A 12,268-nucleotide genomic window follows, 5' to 3' on the forward strand; every position below is an offset into this window, starting at 1 on the left:
CACCTTCCAGTTCAAGTTGCTTTTTGTCAAGTGCAGTATCAAGTGCAAGTACTGAAGAATTGTTGGATATGCTAGAGATGAGAGAGACCATAGACCAACTGGCAAGGGCAAATGGAGTAAGATAGTATGGACATGTGATAAGGAGGGAGGAAGGAAGTTTTCTTAGAAAGGCGCCAGATCTAAAGGTGGATGGGAAGAGGAAACGCGGTCGTCCAAGAAGAACGTGGAAACAACAAGTGAAGGATGAATTTAAAAAAGTCGGACTGAAGGAGGAAGATGCAAGGGACAGGGTGAAATGGAGAAAAGGGATTAAAACAATTGCTGCGCGGAAACAATCGGCCACCCCCACTAGTGGGGAACAAACCGACGATGGATTATGATGATGATGATGAGTATCTAGGTTGGTAAATGAAGCTGCATTTCCTATTTGTATTCGACACAACCCCAACTTTGTGCCACAACCCTAGCTTTGCCACAAATGCTCGAATGGAATCATAGCTATTAATCCGGTTAGTATTTCTGCCCTGCAAGAGCAGATTTAAGTTATTGAGGGCCTCGAAAATGTCCACGAGGTATGCCAACTCCAGCTGAAACTTCTCTGATGAAAATGGCAGAAGGAGATCTTGCTTCCCATGAGCTTCCAAAAATAGCATCAGTTCATCTCTCATTTCATACACGCGGGCTAACTGATTACCTTTCGATAACCAACGAACAGATGTATGGAAGAGGAGAGTCTTATGGTTCGAATCCATATCCTTGCACAGCTTGGTAAACAGTCTCGTATTGACGGCACTGGTTTTGACGAAGTTGACGGCTCGTATGATTACTGTAAGCTTATCTTTCATTGCAGCTGGTAGAGTCCTGGAGGCCAGAGCCTCACGGTGAATCACGCAGTGAGATCCAATGACATTGGGACTTTTTTGCTTTATCCTGGCAATAAATCCACTTAGTCACATAGTTTGACATCGCTCGCGCCCCCCTTGTGAACCTTTCGCGCCCCCCAAGGGGGGCGCGCCCCCCAGTTTAAGAACCGCTGGTCTAGTGGGAGCGTCAACCCTTGTTAACACTGAAAATCCACACTCACAAACGGCAGTGCTAGATCCAAATTTAGCAATATCTGCTAATCATTATAATTTATAATAATCATTATAATTGTAGCTGTTGCTCGAGAATGTTGGGATTTTGCCAGGAGGGGCGAGGGCGCGAGGCCTCCCCCTGGCCCCCGGTTGGCTACGGGCCTGCTGGGGCTGGACAAAGGAGGCTTCTGGGTGACAGCCTCTTTGGACGACACTAGAGGCATCAAAATCTTGCCAAGAACTGATCCACTGCAACTGCAAGAAGGTGTGTACCGACCGCTGTAAGTGCACCAAGGCTGCACTGAACTGCATTATGTGCATGTTCGGGAGACTGTTAGCTGCGATGACTCACCTCGACATTTATGCGGCAATATGGATAATTCGTCTGTATTTCATTGCCGATATGTACTATTCATGTATCTGAGGCCCCGCCTGGCCTCACTGTACTTCAAGCTTTTATAGCCTCAAGCTTTTATAGCCTTATAAATAACTTTCGAGACAAACAAACTGCACCAGTATTGTGATTTGTGAAAACTGTAATTTAGATTATTGACCTCTCAAGGTCATCAGAGATCAAATCTGACTTACTTTCCGATCTTAAAATGAACCTTATGATTAGAGTTGTAAATGCAAAAAAAACGAACCGTTTTTTTTTTTAAAAAACGTGTTTTTTTTCAAAAAAAACTTGGGCCAAAAAAAACACGCGTTTTTTGTTTTTTTGTTGTTTTTTCATATTTTTCTGGAAAAGTTGCAAATTTTTTACAATTTGCAGCTTAGTTTCATTATAGTGCTCTTGAAAAGCATTAAACTAGTAAAATTGGTTTTATTGGTGTGCTGAAATTCCCCAGTGTGTGTGCTTGGCCGCAGCATATGTTTTTTGCATAGCCCTATAGCCTACGTTGTTTCACTTTCTTCTTCATTCTCAGGCATGTTTGTGGCAGTAGACCTGACAAACATTGAATTAATGCAATTTGATACATGACATAATGTAGATGAGTTAATTTCTTTTTCCTTTTATGGAAGTGCCCTTTATGGAAGGTAGCCTACGATGTTAGTATACCGGTAGGCCTACTGGTTATTCTTGTACACACTCAATGGGTTGACGAAATTTGGAAAAACAAGATGGCAGTATTCAGAACACACATTACTGTACCTTGTTTGTGGTAATTTACTAATGCAAGCTATTGCCAATAGCTTGTTTAAACATGTTTTTAACTGATAGCTTAACAACGATGTATATGCTTTATAAATGTTGAAACAGAAGTATTCTTTTCGTGTGTTGTAAGGTCTTAGACACTTTGTCATTGATGCTTCCTGCAGATCATTTGTGACATAATGCAAGAGATCTTATCACTGATATTTTTAGCTGTCAAAAGTAAGTGCATTTGTCAGAAAAGGTTTAGGTTAATGTTCCTTTCAAATGCCCACCACCCATGTTGACTATTGCTAGTAACTACCAACCATGAATGAAGAAATTGTTCCTTTAGTGTAGTTTTTCAGCACTGCTCAGTGTTCACATGGTGAATAAATGCTTCATAATACTTTTCCTGACAAGAATAAAGTTTTACCCATATTTCCGCAATGCAGGATAAAGATACAAAACAAACATCAAAGATGAAAACTTATTTTGTTTGGGAACTACGCTGGAGTAAAAAGGAGTGAGAATTGACCTCTTGTCGTTACGCACCAATAAAACCATGATGCGTAACTTTAATTTTTTTTTATTGGGTAGAGGAAAGATTGATGAAAAGTTTGGCAAAAACAGAAAATTGCTAAAGTCTCAAAGTCCTGAAAACTACAGTAGTTCAATTTGGATGGATAAGTGCAACCATACTTCCTTTAAAAATGTTTATGATAGCACAATGGTGTGATTAAGGAAAAACAAACATGACTATGACATCATAAAGGAGTATTGAACCTCTTCAGGGAAAATAAAAAACATCAAAATGTTTCCATCTTTTATTACATTTAAATATGATTTGGGCTAAAAGTTGGGACTTTAGCACTACACTGCTTTTGCCAAACTTTTTATCAATCTTTCCTCTACCCAATTAAAAAAAATTTTTTTTTGAAGTTACGCATCATGATTTTATTGGTGCGTAACGACAAGAGGTTATTTTCTATTCATCTGAAAAAGTAGTCGCCAAAACTTGTTTTAATGTTCATAAACAGATAGCTCACCCCAGAAAACATGGGGTAGAGCTAAAAATTATGCAAATATGTTGAGCGGTTCTTGAGATGTTGCCATTTTTCTATTGCTCTTTATCTATGAAGCCACCTAGTGGCTAAGGTTACTTCACTTATAACTCGAGAACCGCTTGTGTGATTTTCATCAAGTTTGCACCAAATGCACATCAACTGGAACAACCTCTTGACGTTGTACTGGAAAAGGTGTGGAGTGCTGGTCAAAAGTGCCTTTGTTAAGTAGAAAAACAGGACACTGACCACCTGGTCCCAACATGCCCATTAACCAAAATCCCAGGTGGCTTCGAAACTGTACACGAGTGTGGTACTGCATTTAACAACTGGCTCGACCAAATTACAGGCAATACTTGAGATGTGCCAACCATAGGACACTGTTACTACTATTTGAGACAGTGAGAAATCTTTATGGCTCGTGTGTTGAAACTTGGGATCTACAAAATTGCTGTTATAGTCGTCATTTTATTTACGTTGAATATATGTAACTCGTGACCAGCGTCACTACATAATCACAGTTCAGCGTTTTCTGGTACAGACGTTGGAATTGATTACTACCGCACTGCGCGTGTAATCAATTGAGCGTTCTGTACCACGTTCCTTAGTTGATTGTTTTGCGTTTCTTACTATATATTGCGTTGCTTTTATACACTGAAGGAGTAAGTAACAAGAGGTAAATGGTTTTCTCACTTGGTTGGCTATTGCCACAATTATTATTGTTTATTTTATATTAAACGTCTGGAAATACAACAGACATTTATCTGGCGTCGTCGGCAGGATCTTTACAGAATTTCTACAGGATTTTAGAAACATGGAGAAGCGTGTCGATCTTGGCAACTGCCCCTCCTAAATCCGAGCCTGCTTACGTGCGAAAGTGGGAGCTTGCTGGAGAAGCTGATCGAAGTCCTGCAACAACAAATTGCCAACCAAGAACTCCAGACGAAGGAACAAATTGCCAGACAAGAAGAACGTCAACGAGAACAAGAACAACGTCATCAAGATCAAATTGCCAACCAAGAAAAGCGCCACCTTGAACAACTACGAGAAATACGAGCCCAAACTTCAAGACCACAACCAACAACAATACAACAGCAGGTATCTTTACCTAAATTCGTAACGTTCGATGCCACCACTGAATTGTGGGCAGACTATTGGAAGAGGTTTAACACCTTTGTAGCAGCACATTCAGTCGCACAAGACAAAATGCCGCAGGTTTTTCTCACCAATCAATCACCTACAATCTACAAAATGTTAACAAATTTGGCTGCGCAGGAAACAAACCCAAAAGAAGTCAACGATCTCACCATGACGGAAATTACAAATTACATGGCTCAACAATTCGACCCAAAACGCTTCATCGTGAGGGAGCGATTCCGTTTCTGGAGCGAAATGAAGCGCAAGCCCGGTGAAACAGCTCAAGAACTAGCCATCCGCATACGCCAGGCAGCTGCCACCTGTGACTTCTCGTCCATTTCAAATCCATTGGACGAAGCTTTACGTACTCGTTTTATTTGTTCAATAGGTAACGAGGCGGTGCTTAAGGCGTTATTCAAAATCAGAGCTGATGAACTTACTTTCAAACGTGCGGTGGAGGTTGCATCAGAAACCGAAGAGGCAGCCAAGGTGGCCAAAGAAACTGTTTACGGCACTCCACCAGTACCAGTTGCGAAAGTAAGGGCCATCAGCAAACCTCCAAAAACTAGGCAACTTACAGGTACTTTCTTTACTTCTAAAAATAAAGAATGCTATCGCTGTGGTAATTCCAACCACAACGCCAATGACTGTAGGTTTAAGACAGCCACTTGCCATTTCTGCAATATTACGGGACACTTACAGAGTGTTTGTCGTAAGAAAGCTAGACAGTTCAACCTTCTAAGGTAAATTGTATCGAGGAAATTAACATGCTCTCTAGTTCTTGCAGAAAACCTCGAAATTCAAAGTTGGAAGTACCGATCTTCATTAATTCGGTAACCACACACTTAGAACTGGACACTGCTACAAATGGAAATTTCCTTTCCAACGACGTCTGGACTCGGGTAGGCGCATCTCAATTGCAAGCACCAGTGTCGCAGTTCCAATCTGCTACCAAGCATCTAGTGCCAATCACGGGTTCTTTCACGACCCAGGTAACTTGTCCTTCCACGGGAAGGTCAGATAATATTCCTTTTGTAGTCACGACAGTCAAAGGACTGAACTTGCTAGGTCGTGATGCAATTTCGTCTTTAGGAATTTCTATCGATAAATTCCTTCTGTCTAACTATTCTACTTTACAGAGTATCCAGTCATACGACAAGCCTGATAAGAGTCTGGAGAAAGCATGCTCCCTCTTATGTGACGAGTTCAAAGATATTTTTAAGCCTGAACTCGGGTGCTTACGAGATTATGAACTAGACATAGATTTTAAATCTGATGCTAAACCTGTTTTTCTCAAACCTAGGCCTGTACCTTTCGCGCTAAAGGAGGACTTAGCACAAGCCTATGATTCGGGCATTGCACGTGGTGTATGGACACCAGTTCAGTTTTGCGATTGGGGCACACCGGTTGTTCCAGTCCGTAAGCCTTCAAACTCTTCAGAAGCGAAGGCCAAGTTACGCATTTGTGGCGATTATTCAGTCACGGTGAACCCTTCCCTGGAGACCCATCGTCACCCGTTACCCTTACCAGAAGACTTAATGCAAAAGTTGGGTGGTGGGTATGGTTTCAGCAAGATAGACTTGGCTGATGCCTACAATCAGATTCGACTTGGTCCTGACAGTCGAAAACGACTCGCATTAAGCACTCACCGTGGCGTACTTTTACAAAATGTTTTACCTTTTGGCATATCTTCTGCTCCAGGTTATTTTCAGAAGATCATGGACGACCTTACAGCCGACCTTTCAGGGGTCGCAGTCTACCTAGACGACATTCTTGTCAGTGGCACTACTGCTGAGGAGCATCTCCAGAATCTTAGACGGCTCCTCGATCGACTTCACTCAAAATGCCTGAGGTGTAGGAAAGACAAGTGTAAGTTTGCACAACCTCAGGTAGAGTATCTCGGACACATTTTGTCCAGGCAGGGCATCTCCAAAGGTCCCAAGGTAAACGCCGTACTGGAGATGTCTGCCCCCACTGACGTATCTTTTCTTCGTTCGTTTTTAGGTTCCTTACAATTTTATTCGAAGTTTCTACCGTTGAACGCTTCTACAGTAGCAGAACCACTATACCATCTCACGAAAAAGGACATTCCTTGGAGATGGGGAAAACAAGAGGAAAACTCTTTTGTTCAGCTGAAGCATTATCTTTCTACTGATGAGGTTCTTACACATTTCAATGCTTCACTTCCGGTAGGTATCGCATGTGATGCTTCTAGTGTGGGCAACGGTGCTACTTTGTTTCACCGTTACCCAGATGGCACAGAACGGCCTATAGCAAACGTTTCAAAAGTATTAACAGCCTCGCAGAGAAACTATAGTCAAATTCAGAAAGAGGCTTTGTCGATAATTTTTGCGCTAAAGCAATTCTATCAATATCTTTTTGGTAGATCATTCATTTTGGTCACAGATCATAAACCATTGCTTAGTCTTTTTGGCCCGACCAAATCGACACCTTCTTTGGCAGCAAATCGTTTGGCTCGTTGGGCACTCTTTTTGTCGCAATTTACATACACTATTGAGTACAGGAAGACAAAGGATCATCAAAACGCTGATGCTTTGAGTCGCTTACCAGCAGGAGGGGATAAAGTCTTCGATGAAGAGGAAAGTGCGGATGACATTGATATCGTCTGTGCTATCGATGCTTTGGATTTGCAGGTCCAGACCCCAAATGCCGCCTCACTGCGTAAAGAATCTTCTAAAGATCCTATCATTTCCACGGTAATGCGTTTCATTCATGAAGGATGGCCGGCCAAGTCTTCTCCACAAGACCCGGTCGAACCGTTCCGTAAGTACGCAGACTCTCTTTCTACTTGTTACGGATGTCTACTTTACGGTTCCAGAGTGGTCATCCCTTCCAAACTTCGTCCTTCCGTCCTTCAGTTGCTTCATGAAGGACATTTCGGCATTGAGAGAATGAAGCAGTTGGCAAGGACGTCCGTCTACTGGCCAAACATCGATCGAGACATCGCGGAACTTTGTCACAAGTGCAGTACCTGTGGCGAACATCAACCGCAATCTAAAACCCAGGTCCAATCATGGACGGTTCCAGAAGCACCGTGGAGTCGCTTACACATAGATCATGCGGTAGAATTCATGGGTTACCATTGGTTACTCAGCATTGATGCTTTTTCTAAATACCCTTGTATTCATGCTACTACTTCCTTATCTTCAACAGCTACTATCAACCTGCTAGAAGAAGATTTTGCTCATTTCGGCTATCCCCATACTGTAGTTACCGATAATGCTACTACTTTTAAATCCACAGAATTCCAAACTTTCTGTAAGGAGAGGGGTATGGCACACATCACGGGTGCCCCTTACCATCCGGAAACCAATGGAGCGGCGGAGCGCCTCGTACGTACGTTCAAGCAAGCACTTCGCAAATCTTCCCTGCCTCCGAAACAAGCCGTCTTGGAATTCCTACAGCAGTATCGACGTACGCCTACTCCGAGTGGCTACTCTCCAAGCCAATTACTCAACAATCGTCAGATTCGCACCAAGATCGACACGCTTCTCCCCACACCGTCTCAAGTGGTACCCCGACAAAACCCTCACAACACGGACGCCTCTGAAGTTACAAAACGACATTTCAAACCGGGAGATCCCTGTTACGCGCTATCATTCACTCCACGACGGAGCCAGGGTCCTCGTTGGGTTCCAGCCGAGGTGATTAAGCGACAGGGTAGCCGAATCTTCCTGGTACGTCTGCTGCCACATGGTCCGACGTGGAGGCGCCATATGGACCAACTGCAACCTCGCTATGCATCATCGGAGGACCAGGAGCCGGGAGAAACTCCTGCACCAACAGTCGACTCCTCCGCTGTCTCCACCTCAGCTCGAACGGATTCGGACGACACACCGACTGTACCGGAATTCGGGCCACACAACCCACGAAGGTCGAGCCGTCGCCAAAGACCTCCGGCCCGTTTCGGACTTTGAGAGTTATTGTTTAATTCGGTGTCTTGTTTATATTTTTCTTTGTGTATAAAAATTATCGGGGGAGGTGTTATAGTCGTCATTTTATTTACGTTGAATATATGTAACTCGTGACCAGCGTCACTACATAATCACAGTTCAGCGTTTTCTGGTACAGACGTTGGAATTGATTACCACCGCACTGCGCGTGTAATCAATTGAGCGTTCTGTACCACGTTCCTTAGTTGATTGTTTTGCGTTTCTTACTATATATTGCGTTGCTTTTATACACTGAAGGAGTAAGTAACAAGAGGTAAATGGTTTTTTCACTTGGTTGGCTATCGCTACAATTATTATTGTTTATTTTATATTAAACGTCTGGAAATACAACAATTGCAATGAAAAAATGGGTCTATACCAGACATATAGTCTGATTTAAAGTAAGTTATACGAGTTATGAGACTGTTTCTTTGTTGAAAGAGACGCTATTGCAATGAGTTTACCCTAATTGCTGCATATTGTGACATTTATTGTCAAAATAGGTAAAAAAAATAAAAAAAAAAATAAAAAAACGATAAAAAACAAAAAACACGAGCTCGTTTTTTTTTAAATAAAAAAAAAAACGTTTTTTTACATCTCTACTTATGATATTATGTACTATCGCTGGTAAAGATTTCATGCTGTAATAATTATTATAACATGTCTTTCAAATAATTCCCGAGACAGACATAGCTTACTGCACCAGAATCGCAAAAAACTGTAATTTAGGTCATGTTTAGGTCATTGACCTCTCAAGGTCATCAGAGGTCAAATCTGACTTAACTCCCGATCTTAAAATGACCCTTATGGTATGTACTAACACACTGGTGAAAATTTAATGCTTTAGTCATAATTTGCACAATGGTTATGATAACCCGCTGCACTGTCAATGCACACTGTCTGTTAATATTTAGGAAATGGTTATATTTACGACGCCTTTCGCCATGGTGTTCAATCAAATGGCTTTGATTTGTGAAAGTGTTGCCAGATAACAGCATTTTGTCCCGAATTTGGAGAAATTATCAGATCTGGAAAAAATTCCCAAGTAAGGTTAGGGTTAAGGAATGAATGTAAAACACGACTGGTTTGCTGTCTGGGTTGCTTTGTGTTGTAGTTGACATTACGTCTATTTCATGTACGACATTTCCACCGTCGCCGCAACGAGGCATCTTGCATCTCTGGTACACGCGTTGGAATTGATTGTATTCGTACTGGAGCGTTGCAATCAATTAGGGATTTGTACCACGTTCCTCATTAACATTTTCTGCGTTTCTTTTCATGTATGGATATTGGGTTGCTTTGATAGTTTAAAGGAAGGAAGTAAAATAAAGGTCAGCACATTCTGGTTTGTAAATAATATGTGTTTACGGTTTAACATATTGACAGTCCATCTGTCAAGACTGGCTAAACTTGTATTTCTTCTTATACTTTACTTTACTTCTTATACTTTACTTTACACAGTGGTCAGTGATTAATGCTTATTATTATAAATCGTTAAGCAAGTTTAGTTCGTAAAGCTAGCGCTTGAATTCAAAGTAGTTTCTCTGGCTCCACCAGTTCTATAATATACTCTATTTCGTTTCTGAACATTTAATTGTTGAAAAGTTTGGCTGTATCAAAGCTACTTTTTATTGACACTCATATGATAAAATACAACACGAAATACTGATTTTTTTTGGTGCTTCCCTTTAATTTGTTTTAGTTTGCTAATGGCACTTAAGTTGTGATTTGAACATGGGTTGTGCACAGGGCCGGATTAAGGGTACTGTAGGCCTAAGGCTGTTTACTAGAGAAGGGCCTATTTTTGCAAACCAAGCTACAAAAAGTAATAAAAATACATACATGAAAAATTGAAATTATTTACTGCAAAATAACATAAACATAACAGAAAACTGTTTATGTCAAATTTGAAGCAGATGTAAAAGATTTTGGAACAAAAGAAATGGATAGTAGGTACCTATGGTAATACTTTACCTAATAACATTCTAAACCAGGGGTTTTCAACCTTTTTTCCACCGCGACCCCCTCAGAGCAATCAATGTAGAATGGTTTCCTATAAGTTAGTTAAAGCCTTTGCAACGTCTGAAAGCTTAAACGATATAATTAACCTCAAGTAGAGGAATGGGCGATTGCGAAAATAAAAACAGTTTTTAATCTTTTCTAGCAAAAAAGAATTGAACCATAGGCATACGAAGCCGAGTAACGTGATCAAGTTTAACATCTTCAAGTTTATTACATACAGAAACACAAAACTAGGCAACAAATTAAGTATCGAACGTTTTCGACATCACAAGATGTCCTCTTCAGGAATATTATACATATAACTTAACTACATCTGAATAAAATACAATGGTTAACTAAATCTATAAACAGGAAAAGACAAAAACTGCACAGTACTTCTGAATAGCTCAAACTCAACGATAGGCTCCACGAGAATCAAAGGTAACTGCATCAAAAGGTGTTGAACAGATCACATGATATGGTAGAAAGGCAAGGTGCGAAAAAACTAATTTTAAAATACAGAGAGCAAGAAAGACGAGCCGCAAGCAAACAATTGTCTGATCAAAAGTGGATTGTGATGTTTTATGTAGGCTACAAGGCTTCCAAGATCTTAGTTTGATACTCAGACCTGCCTCTGGACATGATCTCAAATTGCTTGATAGAAACGTTATTTTGGCATTCTGCACATGAGAAAATGTGATCTTTAATTGCGCTTTTCTGTACAGAATTCAAATTCAGGTGTTCCCCAGCTCTAGTCGATAAATGTCTTGTTGACATACCGATGTATGTCAGGCTTGTTGACATACCGATGTATGTCAGGCTGGCATCAAGCAAACAACTGAATTTATAAACGACATTAGAACATAGAGCAAAGGCGACTTCAGCTGGAAATATCTGCCTACTTTGAACGTTCTATACACAGGGTAAATGTCACAATCAAATTTCTCCACTTGGTCCACTTGGTCCAACTTTGGCCAACTTCTTTTTAGCGCACTTAGAAACGAAAATGTTTGAAGTGTTCCGTGATTTTTACCCTAAAATGTATGTAGGCTACGTTATGTTGACGATATTTTTGCAGTTTTTGACAACGATCAGTCTTGTTCCCAATTTTTAAACCTTTTAAATGCTCAACATCAAAATATCAAACTTACAGTTGTAAAATCTGATGACACTATTGCCTTATTAGATGTTGAAGTAAAAATAAATCACGACTCCTTTGACACACAAATCTGGAGAAAACCCACCAACACTGGCCTCCTTTTAAATTACAACGCTTTTTGCCCAAATAAGTGGAAATCTGGATTAATCTTATGTCTTTTATCTCGTGCCCGTTTGGTTTGCTCGACGGACTTATTGTTCCACAAGGAAACTAACAAGTTGAAAAAAAATATGCTACATTTAAATGGATACCCGTCATACTTTTTTGATAAAATATTAAAAGCTTTTTTGGATATGAAACCGAAAGATAAACCCGAAGAAGACGATTTTAGCAACTTTTTTGATGTACCATTCTTGGGAAAACATTCGGTAGGATGCCTCCTGTCCTCAATTTTTCTGTGGATGGAGGCACGGGGCCAATGATGCCCTTTTAAGGTCATGTAAGCTACTGCACATTTTGCAATACAATATAACAATTTCAGCTATTCGCTTTTAGTCTAATTATAATCTTTCATTTCTGCCTCAAAATAATATTCACGACACAAAATTCTGTATCACAGTAGGTTAGCCTACTGTTCCCGACAATTTTCACCAAATCAAACGTCATATAAAAACCGTTCAAGTCTACTGAATATTACGTCATGGAAATTCCTAAAGCATGTGCCAAAATTGCACCAGCGTTCATAAGAATTGTGTCAAACCTGTTTGGGCCTGTTTAAACAGGAAATATTACATCAGCTTTAAACA

The 12,268-nt window shown here is 40.6% G+C and overlaps 1 protein-coding gene across 1 annotated transcript; it reads right to left on the reverse strand.

Moving 5' to 3' along the window:
- Positions 1-374: 374 nt before the first annotated feature.
- On the reverse strand, positions 375-1,436 carry LOC145768844 (protein FAM200B-like). The gene is made up of 2 exons (XM_082580450.1): positions 1,429-1,436; positions 375-930 (listed from the first exon to the last, which is right to left on the reverse strand). Exons 1-2 carry the CDS (start codon positions 1,434-1,436, stop codon positions 375-377), a joined length of 564 nt encoding a protein of 187 aa, XP_082436576.1.
- Between the last annotated feature and the right edge of the window lie 10,832 nt (positions 1,437-12,268).

This window comes from Aplidium turbinatum, chromosome 4 (genome assembly GCF_918807975.1).
Source record: "Aplidium turbinatum chromosome 4, kaAplTurb1.1, whole genome shotgun sequence".
Lineage (NCBI taxonomy): Eukaryota > Metazoa > Chordata > Ascidiacea > Aplousobranchia > Polyclinidae > Aplidium > Aplidium turbinatum.